The 25,311-nt window shown below is 43.6% G+C and overlaps 2 protein-coding genes across 3 annotated transcripts in view; both read right to left on the bottom strand.

Moving 5' to 3' along the window:
* The window catches only part of l3mbtl1 (L3MBTL histone methyl-lysine binding protein 1), a 46,570-nt gene extending 36,136 nt beyond the window's left edge, over window positions 1-10,434 (bottom strand). The window contains exons 1-5 of one of the 2 annotated variants that reach the window (XM_078419182.1): window positions 9,945-10,434; window positions 6,661-6,818; window positions 5,660-5,856; window positions 4,969-5,119; window positions 1,563-1,713 (exon numbers count right to left, since the gene is read on the bottom strand). In XM_078419182.1, the coding sequence (XP_078275308.1) occupies window positions 1,563-1,713; window positions 4,969-5,119; window positions 5,660-5,856; window positions 6,661-6,784 (623 nt within the window). In that variant the 5' untranslated portion in view covers window positions 6,785-6,818; window positions 9,945-10,434. Of the gene's footprint in view, window positions 1-1,562; window positions 1,714-4,968; window positions 5,120-5,659; window positions 5,860-6,660; window positions 6,819-9,944 lie in introns of both variants that reach the window. The other variant, XM_078419181.1, reaches the window with a different exon arrangement.
* A 1,207-nt stretch (window positions 10,435-11,641) lies between these two features.
* LOC144604580 (serine/arginine-rich splicing factor 4-like) lies at window positions 11,642-23,625 on the bottom strand. The gene is made up of 6 exons (XM_078419183.1): window positions 23,430-23,625; window positions 20,629-20,813; window positions 19,933-20,051; window positions 19,642-19,844; window positions 16,574-16,669; window positions 11,642-13,544 (listed from the first exon to the last, which is right to left on the bottom strand). The coding sequence occupies exons 1-6, from the start codon at window positions 23,534-23,536 to the stop codon at window positions 13,187-13,189; spliced, it is 1,068 nt and encodes a 355-aa protein (XP_078275309.1). The 5' UTR covers window positions 23,537-23,625; the 3' UTR covers window positions 11,642-13,186.
* Window positions 23,626-25,311: the final 1,686 nt, after the last annotated feature.

The following is a 25,311-nucleotide window of genomic DNA, read 5'->3' on the forward strand; positions in this document are numbered from 1 at the left end:
CCATAGAGTCATACAGAATGGAAACAGGCCATTCAGCCCAGATTACCCACACCGTCCCATGTCCCATCCACACTAGTCCCACCTGCCTGCCTGCTCTATTGAGTAGTAATTGAAGCAGGTACGATAACAACATTTAAAAGACATTTGGGAAGGTACATGGATGGGAACGGTTTAGAGGAGTTGGAGAAAACGGGAGCAGCTTAGGCAGGGCATCTGTCAGCATGGATGAGTCGGGCCGAAGGGCCTGTTTCTGTGTTGTATGACTACAACCTCCAATAAGCTCTGAACTACATAGACTTGGGGGCATTGGGTTTGTCTTTTTTGCACTATTATTGTTTGTTTTTTATGTGTGCGTCTGTGTGTATATATGTGTGTGTATATATATGTGTATATATGTGTATATATATGCGTGTATGTATGTGTATATGTGTGCGTCTGTGTGTATATACGTGTGTGTATATGTGTACGTCTGTGTGTATATATATGTGTATATATAACATAACATAACATAACATAACATAACAGAACTTTATTGTCATTCGGTATAAATACCGAACGAAATTTCAGCAGTCACAAGACACAGCAAAAAGGAAAAGAACACAGGACACACGACCCCAACACCAACATCCATCAGTGACTCCAAACACCCCCTCACTGTGATGGAAGGCAACAAAACTTCCACTCTCTTCCCCCCCGCGCCCACGGACAGGCAGCTCGACCCCTACCGAGGCAACCGACACGCACAGCCCCCGCAAGGGGATGTGTATATATATGTGTGCGCGCGTCTGTGTGTATATATGTGTGCGTCTGTGTGTATATATGTATGTATATATATGTGTATATGTGTGCGTCTGTGTGTATATATGTGTGTATATATGTGTACATATGTGTGTGTGTATATGTGTGCGTCTGTGTGTATATATGTGTGCGTCTGTGTGTATATATGTGTGTGTGTATATGTGTGTATATATGTGTGTGTATATGTGTGCGTCTGTGTGTATATATGTGTGTGTGTATATATGTGTGCATCTGTGTGCATCTGTGTGTATATATGTGTGTGTATATATGTGTGTGTACATGTGTGTATATATGCGTGTGTGTAGGAAGGAACTGCACGTGCTGGTTTAAACTGAAGATAGACACAAAAAACTGAAGTAACTCAGCGGGACAGGCAGCGTCTCTGGAGAGAAGGAATGGGTGATGTTTCGGTCTGAAGAAGGGTCTCGACCCAAAACGTCACCCACTCCTTCTCTCCAGTGATGCTGCCGGTCCCGCTGAGTTATTCCAATTTTTTGTGCCTATCTTATGTGTGTATATGTATATATACACTGAACTTTTGTTTCTCGTTTATTATATTGTTTAAGGTGCACTGTGTTTACATATCGTGTCGTGCCGCTGCAAGTAAGAATGTCATTGTTCTATCTGGGACACACAACAATAAAACACTCTTGACTCTATGACTCTCTCACCCCACAAGCACAGTCCCGTCATGATGGTGCACATGCATGCAGGAGTTTACGCGCGTGTATCACGGCTGTGTAACGTTGAATGTAAGCTCGTACTTGTCTTTGAACTGGTGCAGACAATGGTCACTGCAGAACCTGCCGCTGCCTCGGCCCTGGCTTGCCATGTAGGTGTGGCCACAGTTCACACAGTAGTAGCATCGCCCCAGAGCTGGCTGCTCCATCCTGTACAAAGCCGTCGGCTGCTTCACTGTAAGAATACCACACCATAAATAAATATCATATCCCCTCGAAAAACTACTCCGCCGTCAATCGGTTTGACTGCACACATGAACTTTGTTTAATTGTTAACCACTTAATTAATGCTATTAAAAGGAATGTTGTGTCATTGATACATAAGACTGTCAACAGACTTGTACCGAGATCCCCCACTGACAGCCGGCAATACATTTCCATTTAGATGCTTATTCAAACACACGTAATTTTGGCAACAAATAAAATTTTGTTTGCATTTTAAATTTTGTGCATTCAACTTGCGATGACACAAGGTGAAAAAATGTCCATGGTGAGTGGTATTGTTCCTATTGTGGATACAACCTGCTACATTCATTTGTCTGGTGGTATTATCTGTAATTATTTTCTTTTTTTTCCAACCCACTGTGCAAATATTGAAACATAAAATGAATCTGAAAATCTAATAAAAGTGATTTATGTGATTTAACGGAGCTCATTCAATTCATACAATATTTGATTATTTTTCTGAGAAACCTTTGTTAACTATTTAATAAGCACCCTATCTGGAAACATGGGAAGTGAGCTGGTACACTAGAGAGTGTACAACAATGTACAAAAAGATGTAGGAAGGAACTGCTGGTTTAAACCAAAGATTAAATCATAGACTACATTGCTTTCATCGGCCTGGGAGTTCATAGGTTCATGAGTGATTCGAAGATAGACACAAAATACTGGAGTAACTCAGCGGGACAGACAGCATCTCTGGAGAGAAGGAATGGGCGACGTTTCGGGTCGAGACCCTTTTTCAGACTCACAAATACAATCGTACAAAAATAACTCACCAACATGCCATTTTATGGGATATAATTCATACGGATGTTCCACTTCACTGAGCTCGTTATCTCAGATGAATTGTTTCTGGACACAAGGTGCTCCTCAACTTACGATGGGTTCTGTTCCGTGAAACCCATCGGAAACTGAAAATATCGCAAGTCGAAATGCATTTAATGTATGCGACCGCGTGGCCGGAAGCGAGTGGCGGCTCGCTACGGAACGCTGCCGTTTGCACCATCGCAAAGTCGAGCTATCGCAAGCTGGAACATCGTAAGCCGGGGAGCACCTGGTACCGCCTCGTGGAACATGGGAAGACAGGCGAGCTGCAAGTAACAAAGCATTTGTTCCGTACACCCACACCCCTTTGTGTGAATAACGTTGCCCCTTAGCTTCCGATTAAATCTTCCTCCCTCTCACCTTAAACAATGCCCTCCAGTTCTTGATTCCCTTACTCTGGGAAAAAGACTGGGCTCGGTAAACCATTCCCCACAAATAAGACTAACAACTGTCGTACATCAGTAGCCCTTCAAAAATAATTATAGAACTACAAATGGGAGTTTAATTATCATTTTCTAGAATCAGAATATAATATTCTTTTAATTAGCGCCAGTTGGTTAATTAACTTGAAATACATGAAGCTAATTTTACATTTATAAGTAATTAGCTAAGTTTTTCTAATTACTTAGAAATGTTGTGCTATCTCATTAAAACATGATTCCAATTAGTTGCAAGCAATTTCTGAATAATTAATGAACTGATACATACAAAACAAATCTCTGCAAAATCCTCTTCCATTTGTTTCAATTTCCCTGGAGAGAAGGAATGGGTTACTTCAGTCTGAAGAAGGGTCTCGACCTGAAACGTCACCCATTCCTTCTCTCCAGAGATGCTGCCTGTCCCGCTGAGTTACTCCAGCTTTTTGTGTCTATCTTCGGTTTAAACCATCTTTCACAGTTCCTTCCTGCACATGTTGTAGACAACCTTTCTCTGTCAGAAAGTGTTCAAACACATATTGGATGTCCATTCATATCACGAGGAAGACATCAGAACCTTATTCCAAGGGGTGGAAATGTGCAAGACTAAAGGGTTGGAGGAGTAAGGTTTACAGGAGAGGTGCGGGGCAAGTTTCTTTGACCCAGAGGGTGGTGGGTGCCTGGAATGCGCTGCCTTGGGTGGTGGTGGAGGCAATTACCATGGAGGGGTTTAAGAGGTTTTTAGATAGGTGGATGGATATGCAGGGAATGGAGGGATATGGTCATGTGTAGGCTGATTAACGGCGTCGTGTCTGGCCCAGACATTGTGGGCTGAAGGGCCTGTCCCTGCGTTGTACTGTTCTATGTTCTAGGTCTGACCCTGGGCACTGTTGCTCGAATCCTGGATTTACTCGCGTTCCATGGACATTGTCATCTTTGCATAGGGTTGCCAACTGTCCCGTATTAGCCGGGACATCCCGTATTTTGGGCTAAATTAGTTTGTCCCGTATGGGACCGCCCTTGTCCCGTATTAGTAGGGTTGCCAACTTCCTCGCTCCCAAATACAGGACAAGGTGACGTCACAGCCCCGCGCCCCCAAGTGACCTAACTCCGCCCAGGCTGCCACCATTGGTGGAGCGGGAGCACGTGGCCGCTGGCTGGGTGAGGTCACGTGGGGCGCGGGGCGGTGATGTCACCTTGTCCCGTATTTGGGAGTGGGGAAGTTGGCAACCCTATCTTTGCATGACATTTCACGATCATCATCTGAACATTTATGGGTGTGTGGGATGACATGGATAGTTATCCTCTTTCTGACATTCTTCCATTTCACCGGTTTTTGTTGTAGCTGGAACAGCATGGAACGACAAGATAAAACTTTCCACTTAGATTCAAGACACAGAAATTGTGCCAGACATCAGAACCAATCATCATTCCATGTCGCAGAGGTACAAGGTTGCCTCTCCTCTTTACAATGCCGTTCCTCACCTTCAACCACAACCTATGCCCAAGATCACAAACTGACCTGTGAGCAGTTGAGACAAATACAATGGTCGGGACAAGTTTAGAGGGGTGCGGACCAAATGCTGCCAAATGGGACTAGCTTAGATGGGGCAATTTGGTCAGCATGGATGAGTTGGGCCGAAGGGCCAGTTTCCATGCTGTAAGACTCTATGACTTCAAGAAAAATGGTTAAAAGGTAATTTTTTAAAAATGTTAAAACACTTATTAATTGACCTGAAAAATAATGTTTTGATCATTGACAGATCACGTGAAAACATAAGATCATAAGGAATAATAGTAGAATTAGGCCATTCAGTCCATCAAGTCTACTCCGCCATTCAATCATGGCTGATCCATCTCTGCCTCCCAACCCCATTCTCCTGCCTTCTCCCCATAACCTCTGACACCCATAAAAGTATAGGCTTTGGCCTGGTGTACTGTGGATCTTTGTGGAAATGCCTTACATTCATGAGCAGTGGTGGTATTCCAGCCGGCCTCACTGCCAGTGTCACTCACAGCCTCCACCGTGGTCACCCGGGAGATTCTGGTCCCTGATTTCGTCACGATGCCTTCTGTGCTGACAACTTCCAGAACTCCAAACTCATTCAGTCGGAACTTTAAAGAATAACAAAGCAACTGTGAAAATATAATAAAGCACTGAAGAGGAAACAATCACCTGCACAGGGGGGACTAATTAAGTAAGTTAATGGTGGAATAATATTCTTATATTAAATTCTTTGCTCAATCATAGACGACATTGCTTTCATCGGCCTGGGAGTTCATAGGTTCATGAGTGATTCGAAGATAGACACGAAAATGCTGGAGTAACTCAGCGGGACTGCATCTAGAGAGAAGGAATGGGTGACGTTTCGGGTCGAGACCCTTCTTCAGACTGAGTGATTCTGCTGCCAGGGGTGGCAGAGGAGGCAAATATGATAGTGGTGTCTAAGAGGCTTTTAGATAGGTTTGTGGAAGTGCAGGAAATGGAGGGATATGGATCACCTGCAGGAAAATGAGATCATTTTAACTTGGCATCATGTTTGGCATGGGCATTGTGGGCTGAAGGGCCTGTTCCTGTGCTGTACTGATCCTCGTTCTATGCAGCATGTTTGGGAAAAGGACAGAGGTTGTGGACATACAGAAGGAACTACTGACCTTCAGGTTGCTGCCCGGTAAGGTGGCAATGCCATCTTTCCACTCCAGGACACTGACCACGTCACAGTTGTGCGCACCGCTGATCTGAGGGCTGATGGTTGCAGTCACTGGGACCGTGCTGTCCGACGACTCTGCTTTGATTGGCAGGGAAATGCTCTGGGTTTCTCTGGAGAAACTTTGAGGTTTTCGAAGATTCGCTGCTGCATTAAATAAGTTCATATTTGAAGAAAAGTAAAATCTCTCAACATGCTGATTAATGTATCCTGCTGACTACAACTTTACATTGTTTCCAATTTATAAAATTAAACTGCAACAATCATGATGATTGATTAGTTATAAAGATATTGTAAACGTCAATTCATAACATCACTTGTCAACTTTCCATTACAGTTACAACCATGGTTAGGTGTAGAGTATACATTGTTATTTTGCAAACAAAACAAGTTAAAATAGTTCCATTACCCAATGCCTAGATATTTTTTGTCTTGACTCTTGGATTCCAACATTGATGTGACTGGTAGAGTCAAGATATGGAGTGTCAGGACTGAACTGTTAAAAGTCACCATTATCTCAACAACAGAAATCCTCTCCATGAGATGGACTTTACATTTCTTGTTTTACCTATATTTGTAACAGTCCAATGTCAGTTGTCCAACAAATTTGGGCAGATACAAGGATAAGAAAGGTTTAGAGGGATATGTGCCAAGCGTAGACAACTGGGACTAGCTTAGATGGGGCATCTTAGTTGGCGTGGATGAGTTGGGTCGAAGGGTCTGTTTTGCTGCTGAATGACTCGATGACTTGGGTCTCACAAACAGTAAGGATTTGGTCGCAAATTGGTCAAGTTACTGGTGGAAGAACCAAACTGTTGAAAGAACTCAGCGGGTCCCACAGAATCTGTGGAGGCAGGATGGTTGATGTTTCAGGTCGAGACGCTTTACTGGACGAGCCTGTGCCCTACACTGATGCCCCAGACACATACAGGAGCCCACTTGACGTACCTGGAATAATGAAGGCTTTGGTGGTCTGAGTGAGACTGTTGTTGGTTACCTCGTGTGGACCACCTTCACTGGGTGGTCTCGCATCGCTGGGCATCAGGTCTTCCAATCCCACTCTGCTGTTCATTCTAAAAACGATTCACCTCTGATTGCGATTGAACCTGAATGTGACGTTTGTGATATTCAATAATTAATCCCACTCATTGAGTCACAAAGTAAGAATTCATACGTTCCTAAGTTCTTGGAGCAGAATTCGGCCATTCGGCCCATCAAGTCTACCCCACCATTCAATCATGGCTGATCTATCTTTCCCTTTCAACCCCAATTTCCTGCCTTCTCCCCATAACCCGATACCCGTACTAATCAAGAATCTGTCAATCTCTGCCTTATAAATATCCATTCACTAGGTCTCCACAGCCATCTGTGTGACTTAATTTAAAGTTTACTAAAATGTGAGTTTCAAGGTTTTAAAGGTATTGCATCAATAGATTTCAAACGTTCCAAAGTGCAAGTGTGGCAAGTGTCATGTCTCTCTGTATATATTCTGCCTTCATGTAAAATTTAGGGGGAACTGACTAAGTTTTGATTGCTGACTGTTCAACACTAATGAGGAGTAAACTTAAAAAAACGTGAGAATATATTCAGAATTTCTTACCTTTCCTTTTGGAAGAAAATGTTACGTAAAAGTGAGTTGAAGAGTTTCCAAGAATGTCTCGTACCACATTAGTACTTCTGTAACATGCTCCTTCTCTTTGGCAGGTGGTCTCCTGCATGGTCGTTCATGGGACCATATCTATCTTTATTACCAAACATCAGCCCTTCCCACCAAGATCAATTATTCCATCTCCTTACCCTCCAACCCACTGTCCTCCGCAGTCAAATTATATTATATAATTCCACCAAAGTGAACAACCCCTTCTTATTTCTAAGTTCCATCCACATAGCTTGACAGGACAATTCCTCAAGAATATCCTCTTTTAGCAGTGCCCAAATGTTCTCCCGAATCAGAAACACAACTCCCCCTCCTCTCCGACCTCCACATCTATCATGCCTGCTGTACCTGGACCCCAGAACACTGAGCTGCCAGTGCTGCCCCTCCCTTCACCACGTACCAATCTATGCCGAGTTCATCTGCTGGACCCGTCAGACATTTTGCACTACAATAATGTAATTTATTCCATCATTCCTTCCTAACTCCCTGCCTTGCCTCTTTCTGGTGGGCTGGTTCACCATAGTTGCTCCATCTTTCTCATCTATACAATGCTCTTCCAGCATTTCAAAGTGAATCAGTGAATTTGTCGGTTACCAGCAATTTTCTCATACATCTTCCAGCCTAGGATCCTGCACATATTAATACAAATCTAAATGCCCTAGATGCAAGCATCTGAAGTGAACCTCTGGTGAAAGGTCACCAGAAACATTAGCCCGGGTTCCCACGTCACTGTGTTGGGTTCTGCCAGCATTCTCTACGTTTACATTGTGTTTGTAACCCTCTGTGCAGCGCCATCTTTGCCCACTCACCACGTACACATTGGAGAAACTAGGTGCCATCTTTGCCCACTCACCACGTACACATTGGAGAAACTAGGTGCAGGATTGCGTTTTTTGTTGTTGAAATTTCCATTTAATCTACAACTATGACCTTTGGCTACCACTCAACAATTTAAAACTTTAAACAACTTTAAACTGTGAGTCCTGTTCATAATTCCTTTGAGCAGTGGCTGCAGGTAATAAATAGGTGAGTGACTACCCCAGAGACAATGGTCCATTGCCTGGTGTTCTGGGACTCAGTGGGTCTAAGCCAACCATTGCTGACATTTCATTGCCATCCTTCCACCATATTTCATCCACTTGAACCTTTCTATTGGACAGATTTTCCCTGTTTCTCCGCTGCTTTGCTCTGAGAGTCCTAGCCATGTAGCATGGAAACAGGCCCTTCGGCCCAACCATGATGCTCCATCTATACTAGTCCCATTTGCCCATGTTACCCCATACCCCTTTAAACCTTTCCTATCCATGTACTTATCCAAATGTATTTTATATGTTGTTATTGTACCTGCCTCAACTGCTTCCTCTGGCACCTTGTTCCATACACCCACCACCATCTGTGTGGAAAAGTTACCCCCGAGCTTTCTATTAAATCTTTTCCCTCACCTTAAATCTGTGCCCTCTAATTCTTGACTCCCCTATCTTGGGAAAAGACCCATTTACCCTATTTATCCCGTCATGATTTAATACACCTCCATACGATAACATCTCAGCCTCCTGCACTCCTGCGGCACGGTAGCGCAGCGGTAGAGTTGCTGCTTTACAGCGAATGCAGCGCCGGAGACTCAGGTTCGATCCTGACTACGGGTGCTGCACTGTAAGGAGTTTGTACGTTCTCCCCGTGACCTGCGTGGGTTTTCTCCGAGATCTTCGGTTTCCTCCCACACTCCAAAGACGTACAGGTATGTAGGTTAATTGGCTGGGTAAATGTAAAAAAAATTGTCCCTAGTGGGTGTAGGATAGTGTTAATGTACGGGGATCACTGGGCGGCACGGACTTGGAGGGCCGAAAAGGCCTGTTTCCGGCTGTATATATATGATATGATATGATAGATGGGCTGAAGGGCCTGCTTCTGTGCTGTATCACTCTATGACAGTCTAATCTTCTGTACAACATACTTCAAAGTAAACTACCCTTTCTTGATTGGTTTACTTAAGCTTTTTATTTACCTAAGAGACATTCCCTCCCCCTATCTCAATTACTTAATAATCAATTACTGCCACATTCAATCACTCTGGGGAAATTTCAGACTTCAATTTGAACTTCATAGGCTAATAAATATATTCAATTATAAAATTGCGACTTTCAATGATATTATAACATTCTAACATTTCATTGCCTACTCATTTGGTGAATCTTATCCATTTTATGTTTTAATCCATATTTTTGACTTCACGGTGTAGAGACATGCACTAAATGTACTATATAGGCTTTCGTGTACATTAAAATATACCTTGTAAATATAAAACGTTCAATAAATAATGCTGCCAAAAATATTTCTCAGAACGATTGATAATGATACGATTGATAAGAGTATTATTATCTACCCCTGCGTTATTAATAATTCAACACAAAATTATATTAACTAACTGTGGCTTAAATCTTGCATTCCTGAGATCCAAAATATAACAGGCGAGATGTCCACATGCACCGTGCGGTGAATTTCTGTCTCATTCATTCGGGATTGTCACTTCTCCTTTATTGACTGATAAAACCATACGAGAGATTTAATTTCTTACCAAAATGGCGGTGCTGTCGGGCAGACAGGGGCTGGAGCTACAGTGATATTAACTCGGAAACATGTCTTGCACTTGGCTCCATGTGCATGAAGGATGCGCCGCCAGCCAAGCCCTGATCGGTGCGTCCAATTCACAGCAGGAGATGCATCAAGCGAAAAGTTACAAGCAACGAAGAAGGTATCCAATTGACGGATCGGCACTGCATCCTCCTCGGGCAGCGCTGAATGAGATGCCTGCGGTGCAAGCACTCGTTTCTGGAGCAGATGCAGATAGATTTCTATGCTTATTTATGGTTAAAATAATGACGTCGCGGTAGAGATGCATTGATTTAGACTTTAGAGAAAGAGACAGGCGTGGCAGACTTGGGTGGATAGATGCTGGTGTTTCTGCCCGATTAAATCCTACTTTATAAAATAACCGAGTATGTTTTCTTGCTGAAAATGATGATGTTTCTTGCCGACTGCCGTCCAACCTGCGGGACCAGGCGCTGGCGGTGCGCATGTGTACCGCTCTCAGTGGCGCGATCACTGCTCCTCCCTACACACACACTGTATTTTGGGCAACTTTATTGCTTACACCACTATCGTGTTTGCTTTTTAAAGCTTGATTTGGCCTGGCGTGAGGATACTTTTGCATCTTTTGCCGTGGATGCATTATACTTTGATTATCTAATACTCGATTTGGTATGCGTAGGAAAGGACTGCAGGTGCTGGTTTAAATCGAAAAAAAGACATAAAGTTCTAGAGTAACTCAGCGGGACAGGCAGCATCTCTGCAGAGACGGAATGAGTGACGTTTAGTGTCTGCAATTTTGTGACATATTAAGGTTACAGAGCTAGGCTTGGAACCCCTCACTTGTATCCACCCATTGCTGGGTGATATCTGAAAGGGTCGCCCATTCCCTCTCCAGAGATGCTGCCTGCCCCGCTGAGTTACTCCAGCATATTGCATCTACCTTCCACCCTTCAAGCTTTGTCCTGCACCTCCACTCTTCCAGCTTCTCAATCAATGTGAAGGGTCCCAATCCATAACATCACCTGTCCTGTCCAGTCCTCTGGAGATGCTGACTGACTTGTTACTTCAGCACTTTATGTTATTCTTAGAACTATCACCTTCCAGTGTCAATATTCACCCTCCTCTGCCCCTGCCATATGAACAAAGCTCACACTACACGCTTTCAACTTTGGGTCCTAAATGATTAATGTGCAGAGAAAATGTTGCATATGAATGAATTTGACAACATAGCCTACTTGCACACCAGTGACAATTTATCCTACTCGGTGGATTGGGTTCAATCCCTGATATACACATCCAACAAGTCATCTGCATTTAGCACTGCGCCCAGCTGAGCAGATATCTGCTTGCTAACAGATTACATACAAATTTAACACATTGCAATTTAATATTCCCAAGTATTATCTTAATCTTAAAACCCATCAGAATTGTGCAGAACCATGCCAACTTGGAATACCGGGCAACCTTACCTAATTTTACTGCAAAACAAAATGCAAGAGTTAATTTTTGTTACCAACCTAACATTCACAATTTAAAATAATCGTTGAGTGGTGGTTTTGTTTGTTTAGTTTGCCAGTAAAAAGTTACTGCATACTAAATGCATTTCTCCAGCTAATTGAGAAAATAAAAATAATAATCCCGAGCAGAAATGTTTACATTTTCTTTATTTGAATTATATTTGCTGCAATCTGTAGCTTCTCAGTGAGTGTTCAGTGGAAATGCCAGGACCAATCTGGCAAAACTCACAGCAATCTCTGCTTCATCATGAGGTGCTTATCCAAGGAATGGGGCTTTGACTGATTCACTTCACAATATCAAATGCAACCAATCGCAGAGTGCCCTGGAACCGGCCAAAGAGCTGGAAGAACTGGGCATGTCAGGCAGCATCTACGAACGCTGAACCTCCACAGATGCTGCACAACCTGCTCAGTTCCTCTTGCACTGAATTTTTGCTGAAGATTCCAACATCTGCAGTTTGTCTACATTACTGCACTTGATTCATTGGCGATTAACTGGTCACATGGAAGTTTGACAAATTCAATCCAGCAAAGTACTACCCCTTCCACCTATCCAAAGTATTTTGCAGATCCACAGAAAAGTGGACATCTCAGCAAATTAAGTAACAAATAACATTTTCCCACCATTTGAAATTAAATCTGCACAAAAGTGTTATACATTTACTGCTGCTTTTACAATAACAAAGTCAAACATGTACGGAACTCATCACAAGATTAGCAGACTTTCTACATTTTTTGTTCAAATGTCACTTACGTACTCAGAATTTTATTGTACAAAATCTTAAAGCAGAATTAACCTTTGTAGTGTTTGCACATTGTGATCTTACTTTCAAAAAGTTTGTAATGCATTTATTATAGACAAAGAGTGCAGTCCAGAAGAAATAGAATTACAAAAGTTGCAATAAAATATTTTATTGAAACCATGCATATTTCAAATATGTACCAGGTGTAAAAAAATCCATGCATCTGTAAATGCTGGGCTGCACGAAGATCAACAACCTAGATTACGACAGATTACTTGCTCATGTGGAAGGTCATGCATATTTGATTGCGTATCATACAAAATGTGCAGTATTTTAAGTCACTGGCCTACAAAGCTCTATTCAGCTGCATGTAAGCTTGACAAGGAAGCATCATTAGTATGTACGGCAAAACAATATATACACCAACCGCCACAACATGGGAGTATATTTTGACATTGGGCATTTCAGGGAGAATTACACAATTACAACCCCTCCCCATACAAGTATTCCTTTGCTTATTTCATAAAGGTAATACCAAGGAGTTTAACTAGGCCAATTGAGTTTGTGTGGGAGTTCAAAAACATTAGTTGTAATTTTAAAAGATTTTTGGCACTAAAATAAAGTGTGACTATCACAGTGTTCTGTGGCAGCTCTTCATGCACAAGACTTGTGCAGCACTCAAGCAATAAAATGGGGGAAATTTAAAAAAATCATAGCTACCCTCAAATAGCATTGTTTTCTTTAGCTTTAGTATTTGGGGGGGCAGGGGAGGAAACAACTGCTATACTTGCACTTATTGCTTAACAATTTAGTGACCAGATGGTTTATATACAATCATCCTATACTGCAATCTACACTAGAAAGAAAAACACCAGTTTGGAAAAGTCTGGAGTCTCAAAGTTACATTTACATGTACAGCTACAGTAAGGAAGAACTTCCAACAGACTTCAGTCATGTGAAGTAGGTTGCTACTCCTTGGAACCAGACCTAGATCTAGACATTGACCTCGACCTAGACCGACGGGAGTTGGATGGAGACAAGTTCTCAGATTTTGGTTTGGATTTCACAGGTGACACAGGAACAGATGCTTCCCGTGACCTCGAGCGGGACTTTGAATGGGAACGAGATATCGATTTATTTTCTCCATTACCATTAACTTGAGGGGACCTAGATCTGCTCTTTGACTTATTATTTAAGTCAGACTTTGATTTACTTGGAGATGGGGAAGGAGAGCCGTGATCAGACTTGATTTTGGAATTACTTCTTGACCTGGATTTCCGCTCAGGAGTCTTTGATTTGGATCTGGAATGCCCCTTTCCCCGAGATCTAGATTTAGAAAAGCAAAAAAGACGTTAAAAAAGTGCTCCATTTCATAGTTCTCACTTTTTACAGAATTAATTTAGCAAGACAAATTACCAAATTAGTCTGTCATTCTATCTGAAAGTTTCTTGCAACTTACAGATTTAAGATATAAAATGTAGTTTACCGTGTAATAATCAATTGCCTACATTTCAGCTGGTTCAGTTAGGAAAAACTACCTCTGCTCGTGATCTGAAATGACTCCAGGTCTCGCTTGCTGCATCTTTCAAAACTCATTCACAAGCACACCAGTTGACTGCTGTCTGGCAGCTCATTGCAGACATACATACACTTATTTAATAAATAACAAAATTGTCAAAAAGCTTTGTCAAATAAAAATCCAACATAAAATCCAGACAAATAAAAGACACTCAGGAAGTTGATATAACCAAAATCAATACCTGTAGATAAGAGAGAAAGTTTGTCATTTAAGTTTCAAATAATTAAACCACATGAACGGTTAACATTCTAATGTATACATTGGGAAGGAGACCTGATCACATCCAAAACAATCACCTTGATGAGCCCTTGCTAATCAGGGCAAAATCAAATCTATTTCCACATTCAACTCCCCAGGAGTATCTCTGGCAGATGACCCAAAATAAGCTGCTACAATTTAAATTAAATTAATACACAAATGAGTAGCTCCACCCACTATTAAAAGAAAGTGAAGATGTTAAAGAATGGTGCTTAAAAACATGGCTAATTTTCAAGAATCAATGGAGACCAGTGTCAGCACCAAAGCAGATTGATGACCATAACATGAAATCAAGTAATATTTTTCCAGAATGAAACAACCATCACAAGTTATGGTTAGATTTCTCAATTCTAGTGTACAAGTGGTTATATTAATCAAGGACACAAAGATGTATGGACATTGATCCTTGCACCACCATTAATGTTTAACTTTGCTGACAATTAAAAACAACTTTAGCCCATTAAAAATAGAAAAAAATCTTCCTCATCACCATGTAGTTAGAACAAGCAAAATAATTAATGTCATAGTGCGGATATTGCTTTGAACCTATAACAAAATGTTAAAAAGTTGCTCGTTTCTAAAATATAAACAGAATGAAAGAAATACTCCGCTACGCTTTTGTGGAAGGCAAAATAGAACAATGTCAACATTTTAGGAAGAGGACCTTTCATCTGAAATGGGTTGTTAGAAAAAAGAGAAAGGGTAAAACTGATAGGATGAAGACCAACAGAAAATAGATGATAGAAATGTGGAAAAAGAGGAAATTAAGACTGTTAACAAAATCTTTCTATCTGGAGGTGGTGTAAATGGAGGGACAATTGACCAGAGCTCTCTGGCACTACCACATATCTCCTATGTCACCATTTCAATTCCTTGGAAGTTCTCTACTCCAGCTTCAAAGTCATCCAAACCTACACGACAATCTGTATCTACCACCTCCAAGATCCATGATAAACTCACTGGCTCAACCTGTTCCCATTTCACAAAACCCATTTCTTCATAATTATTCTTGTTTTGTCTTCCATCCATGAAATTTCAAGATGCCTGCTGCCACTTTGATAGTATCCATTTCCCCGACCCCACCTCATTAACAACATAGATGTCCAATCCCCCCTAGCCCTCAGCAGGATGGCTTACGTTCCCTCTGCTTCTTCCCTGAACAGAAGTCCACCCTTTCTCAAGCACAGGATTCCATGCAAGTACAAGCTATGCCCTTTCTCTGTGGAACAATCTTTGTACCAGTCATGCGTAGGGTAGGGCACCTCCTTCACTTCTGTTCTGCTGATATTAGATCGATTCTGCTTTTTGCTCCTATACACAACTCAAACATTTTACCACTTTTGCTGCCAATTTTCACCCCGCTTTGTTATCACCGGGATATATATGATTCCTACCATCTCGATTTCTTTCCACATATTAGGGGATACATTAGCAAACAATATTATAAACAAGCATTTTCAGCTTCCCTAACTGCACTCTCACAATCCTCTTTGCTATATTGGATTCCTCAAATTTCTCCAACACCATTTTGATGACACTCCACACCTACCCCCATGAGATATCTTCCTTTTAGCGTACTGATTGAGAGTGATCAGCCATGATCGCATTGAATGGCGGTGCTGGCTCGAAGGGCTGAATGGCCTACTCCTGCACCTATTGTCTATTGTCTATTGTCTATTGTTTTCTCTTAATCACTGGTCCCCTCACCATAGCCGACGGGGCTCTTGATAGCATTTAGTTTTCTGCATTTTTCCCAATTCAGGAGATCAATCATTTGACTTACACTCCCTTAACAAGATAGACCCAGAGACATCTACCATTCCTCTTTCAACATCGAGGGCCACTTCCCTCCATTGTTCCATTGTTCATTCTTCCAACTCCACCAACACCTTTTATTCTCATGCAGCTGCAGGAAATTATGCTGAGCCACTAGATATTCAACGATGCTTAATGTTAAAACAAATACCAGAAGTTACACGTATATAGAGTTCTACTTTGTAATGGTGGATTTTTATTAAAATCTGTGGTACAGATCTATCTGTAAACCAAGATAATCTGCGACTGAGATGAATAAACCCATACCATTGCCATTTAATCTTCCCACCATGACAGTGTGGCTGGCAGTGACTCCCAGTGTAATGTGAGAGTGCTGCTGATGACCAACTGAATCTATTGTTTGTGAGCTGCATCAAGCAAGGTGTAAACTCAGCAGAACACTAGCTAGCCCCAACCACAATTCAAACCATTTTAAAATGACAGGAGCTGCCCTGAATTTAAAAGTCATTTCAAGTTTAATATTGAGGTGAGCTAAGTTTTCAGCATTAAAATGCATTGAAGTTATATCATGCAAACCAAAAAGGTCCAATGTTTGATTCCTCATCTTGGTGTTTAAATAGCAATCAAGAGGAATTTCTAGAACATTAAATCACACTGTTAAAAGCCAACAATTCCCACATGTGCTACACAATGTGCCTTCTAAGAACACAATCTACCAAACAAAGCAACTCAATGTACTTACTGGGAACGGGACCGGCTCTTTGAGGCAGTGCCAGATCTGCTGCGGCTACTCCTACGACTTCTACTACGAGAATGACGACGACTTCGAGACCTGGATCTGTGAAATAAGACACACATTGTAAGAATGTTCATCAAAATAATTGGAAAACGATTTTTTGGATAGTTACTTTCCTTTGAAATTTGCACATTGGGATGACCATTTCACAGTAACAACATCTAGTTGAGATGGTTACGCTAACATTTCCCTGACGACTTCTAGCTATTTCCTAATACAGATGCTCTGATATGTGGACCACAATGACTCGTGTGCTCTCACAGGCTATGGAATTAGTTGTAAATGACCTCATGCTCCATTCAAGGGATTACATTTGTGAGTAGATGGCACAGTGAATTCCCCATGCATTGCGTGTGGATGTCAAGCAGCAACAAGAGTGTGTCTACAAGATTGTAAGAGATCAATCACCAGCCTGTGCATAGGAAAGAACTGCAGATGCTGGTATAAATCAAAGGTAGACACAAGCTGGAGTAACTCAGCGGGTCAGGCAGCATCTCTGTAGAGAAGAAATGGTGATGTTTCAGGTCTGAAGAAGGGTCTCAACCCGAAACATCGCCCATTCCTTCTCTCCAGAGATGCTGCCTGACCCGCTGAGTTAGTCCAGCAGTTTGTGTCTACCAGCCCATGCAACTACGTCCATGTGATAGGCGCATAAGAAAACTGCCTAAAACGCAGCGGAAAAATATGCATGAATGCAACTTTATTGGCTTAATAACATTATGTATGTGCAAGCACTATTGCCATACAAGAAAACCTGCATCTAATTTGGCTCAGGCACAATGGGCCAAATGATCTATGTCTACATTCTAGAGCTCACTGAAACACCATAAATGATAGGAAAATTTGATGTAGGCAATGTTAGTTTGAGGAGCAATTTGCAATGGACTACCCTGCTTGTCATCTGCCTTGGATTCAATGAAAGGGGAAAACAAAGTCTTGGTCTAAACAAATTCACACAGACAAGTGCAATCCCACCCCACCATCAATGAAGCATCGCAGTCTGATAAACTGCAAAATCTCCGCAATAAGGATTGGAAGACTTTATTTTGATTAGAACCAAGAGTCCCACCAAAAAAAAACACACCTTCTGAACCATTTCTTCCATTTTCAATGTTCCAAAACAAATCCATTACCCCCCTCTACCTTCCATTTGCCAACACAATAATTAATATTTTGGTGCAATACTGCACAACCTGAATAAAGCACATTTATGTCAAACTGATCCTAATTTACCTTGGATGTACTTAATGGTCTTAATCAAAGTGAAAGCCCCTTAGCATCCTGGTGAAGAAAAGTTACTTTAACACCAGAGTACTCAAAAGAAACTTACTGTTGTTTCTACATTTCTGAATAGAACAGCAACGGGCCAGAGAGCATCTCTGGAGAACATGGTTCTGTCACATTTCAGGGCGAGACCATTCCAAAGCTTCCGACTCAAAATATCATTGCATAATATCATAACATCACCTATCCTTGTTCTCCAGACACACCACCCAACTGTTGAGTTACTCTAGCACCTAGTATCTGCTGTTCCTGGTTTCTAACTAACTGGAACCTGGTTGCCGAGTTTCCCAATATTGCAAGATCTGAAGCTAGTGAATATTATACAAATAAGTTTCATTTTTCTTCCAATGAGCACATCTCTTCAATCTATGTTCCATCCCATCGCACACTGACGTGGAGGATCTGACGTGGGCAACGCACATTGTCGCACTGGTGGGTAAGGCTAAGCAGCGCCTTTACCACCTTAGACAACTGAGGAAATTCAGAGTGTCGCTGAGGATCCTTCATTGCTTCTACTCTGGGGCAGTAGAGAGCATCCTGTACGGCAACATTACAGTCTGGTTTGGGAACAGCTCTGCCCAGGACAGGATGGCCCTGCAGAGAGTAGTGCGTTCGGCAGAACGCACCATGGGAACCTCACTCGTCCCCCTGCAGGACCTATACATCAGGAGGTGCAGATCCAGAGCAAGCAAGATCATGATGGGCCCCTGCCAGCCCAGTAACAGACTGTTCCAGATGCTACGATCAGGCAAACGTCTCCGCTGTCACGCTGTGAAAACGGAGAGGATGAGACGGAGCTTCTTCCCACAGGCCATCAGGACTGTCAACTTTTATAACCCCAGAGACTAAATTTTTGTCGACACTTTTTGTGCTATGTTTAGTAACTTATTAACTTTATTTATATGCTGTAACTGTAATTCTTTGTGCACAACCCGCAGGCATTGCCACTTTCATTTCACTGCACATCGAGTATGTGTATGTGACAAATAAATTTGACTTGACTTGAATTTGACTTGACTTGACTTGAATTGTTAGATCCTTGTGCTACGCATTGTACAAACATCAAATCCCAACAGGGATATTCTGCCCATTCACCCATCTCCTTTGCTCAGAACCTACTACAGCAGCTAACTCCAATAATGTATTGTAATTCATTCCCCTCTCCATCTACTGGACCCCCATCAAGTGAAAGCCCAAAATCTGAAGTTAGCACAAAAGATGCCAGAAAGTCAAATGTCAGACAGCATCTGTACAGAAAGAAAAATAATTAGATGTTTCAAATCAACAACTTTTCATCAAAACAAGGAAACATATTTAAAGCCAGAGATGGAAAACAGGTGGAACGTGTGATAATATGGAGACCAAGCAAAACTAAATTGCAAGTGTTAACTGTGGCAGCTGAGAAGGGGACGATTGAAGCTTATTAATCACAAAATTATCAGTTTTCAGCCACTACATCTGATTAAACCCGCCTGCACATTTAGTTACACATTCCAGAATCCCTCACAATCCATTTTTTTCACCAATTTTTCTTAACCAGGAAAACTACAAATGTTAGAAACAAAAACAGTCATGGTTAAAACATTGTTTTAGACAAAATGATACTTCAAACCGAAGTTCAATGTTAGTATCTATTCTCTCTATAAGCTGCAACTGTCAATTTCCCACTTTTTCTTCGCAACTCAGTGTGCGATCAAGCTGTAAAATTAGATCTGAAACTACACGCTCACCGGGATCGACTGCCAGAGGAAGAGCGCCTATTACGGGGCCGGTCTTCAACCAATCGTATCTTTCTCGCATTGATTTCACTGCCATCCAGCTTGTCCAGAGCCCTCTTCATATCGGAGTAGGATCTGAATTCAATGACACCTTCATTCATACGTTGCTTATGAGCATCGGCATATGTCACTTCTCCCGCTTGTCTCATGAAATCCTTCAAAGAAAAAATACAAGTTAGTCAGAACAATGAACTTTAATGCCAATTTATTTTTAAGTTGTTTAAACAAAAACTCAAAGCCTACTTTTAGATCCTGCCAGCTGCAACGACTTGAAAGATTTTCAACGATGAGCCTGAACTCAGTTCGGACAGGTGGCCCATATTTTTCTCTTCCATTTCGTCGATATCCATAACCACTGCTGCCTTGAGGTTCAGAAAGAAAATCAGTAACTACTCAATTAAAAATCTATCAAATTTTAAATGAGACAAAGAAAATAGATCTGAATATTAAATAATCTTGTTAATAATTACATTTTCTTTTTGTTTTTACACAATATGCTACAATTATGTACCATGCATGTCTGCATATGTTTTGGCAAATATTAAAAACTAAATATTCCATTTATGTACTTACATTCTAGCAGATTTTAGAAGTTTGGTATAACACACATATGGTAACAGGCACTTAGTTCAGATTAACCAGATATGTCTAACCCTTGGCATCCTCATCACCCAGGGTCTAATGGCAAAGGCAGCTGTCGTCATGGCTTCCATTAGGTCAGCCAAACGCCAAAGGCTACATAATGTAAGGTAAAGCCAAGGTCAATCGGAACGGGCAGACATCTTAGCCGCAATGGATTCTTTCAATTAAAAAATCAAGGTCTTATTAACAAGGTTTGGATGAACACTTTCATTGTAACAATTTAAATAATAAAAACACCACTGGAATTTTTTAAGCAAATTAAAAAGTAAACAAAGTCATGTTGAATAAATCACTCACTGCGACCGCCGCCGCCGCCGCCGCCACCACCACCACCACCACCATAACCACCACCATAGCTGCCGTCACGCCGTGGTCCTCTTGCATGCTCAACTATTATACGCTCGCCACAGAGCTCCTTGCCGTTCAGCTCGTAAACTGCATCATCTGCATCACGCGAGTCTTCAAACTCAACAAATCCGTACCTGTGGTAATTCAATAAAAATATCCATAAGTCATAGCAGCAGGAGTCGGGCATTCGGCCATCAAGTCTACTCAGCCGTTCAATCATGGTTCATCTATTTTACTAATCGCACTAATATTACTAATCTGTGCATGTCCCACGCGACCAGAAAAATACGCCAACTTAAAAAGGACCATACTTGGCAATTGCTTCCAATAAAGGGTAAGGCAGTAAGATTAGGAAAGTTAAAACGGTGTAATGTAAGATTAAACAGAACATAGAACATAAAGCGAGGGAAAGTGCAGAATTGAGGGGCAAAATGCATGTGTCACTGTATTCCCATGGACAAAGTTGACAGCGGAAAATGTACTAGTCTTTTTTTAAATTGGATGGTTGTTAACATTAGGGCGGCACGGTAGCGCAGCGGTAGAGTTGCTGCTTTACAGCGAATGCAGATCCGGAGACTCAGGTTCGATCCTGACTATGGGTGCTGCACTGCAAGGAGTTTGTGCGTTCTCCCCATGACTTGCGTGGGTTTTCTCCGAGATCTTCGGTTTCCTCCCACACTCCAAAGACGTACAGGTATGTAGGTTAATTGGCTGGGTAAATGTAAAAATTGTCCCTAGTGGGTGTAGGATAGTGTTAATGTGCGGGGATCGCTGGGCGGCACGGACTTGATGGGCCGAAAAGGCCTGTTTCCGGCTGTATATATATGATATGATATGATAATGACGATGCATTTGAGTATTGTGGATTAAGACAAATAAATAAAAACCGTAAAATCCAAGTAAATAATGCAAACTTAAAAATCATTAAAATAACAGAGACTGCAGATGGTGGAGTCTTGTGCAGAAAACACTGCTGTAGGAACTCACTGGGCCAGGCAGCATCTGGGGAGGGAATGGACAGAAAGTCTGAAGATGGGTCCCAATCCAGAACATCGCCTGTCCATTCCCCTCCACAAATGGTGCTTGACCCGCTAATATCCTCCAGCACTTTTGATCATTAAAATAATGATTATTCCAAAACACATGAATGAAAATCACCAGATCTAATTTTCTGCTCATTCCCCAACCCAATTCTTTTCCAAATAATTGTTACCCCTTCGAGAAAATACAGATTTGGGATCTTTGGTGCATTTCACACCTAAAACAACTGGTATTTTCCATTGTATTTAATATTGGTCACCAAAAGATCAAACTAAGAACAATCTCTCAATTTATTCTCCTTCATGATTCTTATATTTCAGTTCATTGTCTGGAGGTATATTTAAAGCAGCTTAATTCCAAAATACAGATTGGAGGTTGCTTTTGACCGAGAGCCCCATGTTTTACATGAACCATCCGAATACTGCTGCTTTGCCACAACCAGACGAACACAAATGAGCAAAAAGTTAAAACACACATTCCACACATAACCCACAACAGACTCGAAACCCTCTGCCGGCGTCCACGTGCAGATCCCCAAACTCTGAGCCGGGATCTCCAGCCGAAGGGGGCAATTGTTGGGGAGACAACAGGACGGAACAAGGACAGGTGGGGCTGACTGCGTTCGCCCCGGCCCCCCGCACACCGCCCCGGGCCCCCGCACACCACTCCGGCCCCGGACCCCCCGCACACTGCCCCGGGCCCCCGCACACTGCCCCGGGCCCCCGCACACTGCCCCGGGCCCCCGCACACCGCCCCGGGCCCCCGCACACCGCCCCGGGCCCCCGCACACCACTCCGGCCCCGGCCCCCCGCACACTGCCCCGGGCCCCCGCACACCACTCCGGCCCCGGCCCCCCGCACACTGCCCCGGGCCCCCGCACACCACTCCGGCCCCGGCCCCCCCGCACACAACCCCGGGCCCCCGCACACTGCCCCGGGCCCCCTCACACCACTCCGGCCCCGGACCCCCCGCACACAACCCCGGGCCCCCGCACACTGCCCCGGGCCCCCTCACACCACTCCGGCCCCGGCCCCCCGCACACAACCCCGGGCCCCCGCACACTGCCCCGGGCCCCCTCACACCACTCCGGCCCCGGCCCCCCGCACACTGCCCCGGGCCCCCGCACACCACTCCGGCCCCGGCCCCCCCGCACACAACCCCGGGCCCCCGCACACTGCCCCGGGCCCCCTCACACCACTCCGGCCCCGGACCCCCCGCACACAACCCCGGGCCCCCGCACACCGCCCCGGGCCCCCGCACACCACTCCGGCCCCGGCCCCGGCCCCCCGCACACCACTCCGGGGACGGGGGGGAAGAAAGAGAGAGGAGACTCACCGCCCAGCCCCACCTCACCTTGTGGCCCCGACCCTTTCCTCCTCGCTCTTCCCGCCCCGAGCCACCTTTCCCCCTCCTCCCTCCGCCACCGTTCCCTCGCTCGCCCACCCCGGGCCCACTCGCCTCCTCCCCAAACCTCCATCTTCCTCTCCCCGCCTGCCCCGTTGCCGCCATTTTCCCCGTTCCACGCGGCATCCTCTCCCTCGCCCCTCTCCCTCCCCCCCGGGCCCACGGACGCGTGGAGCGGGCTGGTGACAGGAATTAAGCGCCAGGCCCCGCCGCCGTTACTAGGCCCGGCCTGGGCCCCCCGCCGTCGGGCCTCCCCGCCTAAGCCAGGCCCGGCCACGCCGCCGCCCCACCCGCCAGGGCCTCACCCGTTCTTCAGGTCCACCTCCAACAGCTTCCCGTAACCCTTGAAGAACCGCTCCAGGTCCTTCTCGCGTACTTGGTAGCTGAGCCTCCCGACGTAGACGCGCGGCATGGCGGCGGCGGCTGCTGCTGATGCTCGGCGCCGACGGACGCCCTCCTCCCGCCACAGCGCGCCAGCCGCCGCGTCACCGCAATCTGCCCTCTGCGTAGACGTCACCGTTTGCTGCGTCCCAGTCGTCGCTGTGTGTGTGTGTTCTACGTCAGCGTGGCCCGCAAAGCACGATGGTAGTTGTAGTCCTATTTTGATTTGGCCCTCAGCTGTCTTTATATCGTCTGTCGTCACTCAGATGGCGTGGTAGGATGACCTTATTAAGATGTACAAGATGAGGATGGGCACGGATAAAGGTTTAGGTTTATTATTGTCACCTGTACCGAGATGCAGTGAAAAGCTTTGTTCTGCATGCTATCCAAACAGATCAGATATACCACACATAAATACAATCAAGTCAAAGTCAAGTACAATAGGTGGAGCAAAGGGGGCAGAGACAGAGACAGAGTGCAGAACATAGTCCTCAGCACAGTAGCACATCAGGTCCAGCGACAAAGTCCAATGTCCGCAATGGGGTTGAGGTGGATCAGAGAGTACCCTAGCTTATGGAAGGACCATTCAAAAGCCGGATAATGAGGGGGGAATTGGCTGTTCCTGAGATAACAGAGAAAGAAGCTCTTCCTAAGTAAATGCTCAAAAATCTTTTCCTCAGGCTAGAGGATTCTAAAACTAGAGGGCACAGGCTTAAGGCGAGAAGGAGAGATTTAAGAGGGACCTCAGCAGCAACATTTTAACTCAGAGGATTATCAGTGTCTAGAATGAGCTGCCAGAGAAAGCTTTAGAAGTGAATATAATTTGGAGATTTAAAAGACATTTGGACAGATATGTGGATGGGAAAGGTTTAGCAGGCTACGGGCCAAATGGGTATACCAACTTGGTCTACATGGACAAGGTTGGCCAAAACGACTGCTGCCATGCTGTACTGTGCTATTAATAAATAATTCGCCTATAATTGTGCATGAAAGTAATTGTCTTTAAATCAAAACAGAATTTTAAATCGAAACAGAATTTGATTGATTAAAGCAATACAGCGTTCTCTGGAAATCTGGACAACAGAAATATTGAAAAATGCCCAAGAATGTACATACATCCCTGGAAAAAGAAAACTGCATTTCAGAAAAATCAATTTTTTGACATAATTTTACTTTTCAGTTCAAGGCAAGCTGGAAGTAGAAGGGGACAAGTGTGGCAGACGCAGTGAGGGACACACACAAGGAGGAGGTACTTAACTCATCTGCATTTTGGAAATCAAGAGACTATCAATTCTAACAAAGTAAAGTTCATGAAGGAGAGAAGTTTTTCATATAAACCTATTATCTGGTGAGATTAGGAAAGGAGGGCTAGATGGGGTACAAGTATTGGTCCGAGGAGTGATTTAATCGATGTGTACAACATTGTAAGGGTAGACACAAAAAGCTGGAGTAACTCAGCGGGACAGGCAACATCTCTGGAGAGAAGAAATGGGTGACGTTCCCATTCCTCCTCTCCAAAGATGCTGTCTGTCCCGCTGAGTTACTCCAGCTTTTTGCATCTTTCTTTGGTTTAAACCAGCATCTGAAGTTCCTTCCTACACATTGTAAGGGAATAGATAGGAGGCATCTAGTGTTCTCAGCAGAAAATTCCATAACTGAGAAACATATTTTAGGTAATTGATTGAAGAGTGACCAGAGGCTGAAGAATTGCCTAAAAGAGCAATGGAAGCAGAAGAATCGCCACATTTATCAGGTAATGATATGTTAGTTAGTTAGTTTATTTGTCATTCCACTCCTTACAGATCA

Source organism: Rhinoraja longicauda, chromosome 22 (assembly GCF_053455715.1).
Source record: "Rhinoraja longicauda isolate Sanriku21f chromosome 22, sRhiLon1.1, whole genome shotgun sequence".
NCBI classification, from domain to species: domain Eukaryota; kingdom Metazoa; phylum Chordata; class Chondrichthyes; order Rajiformes; family Arhynchobatidae; genus Rhinoraja; species Rhinoraja longicauda.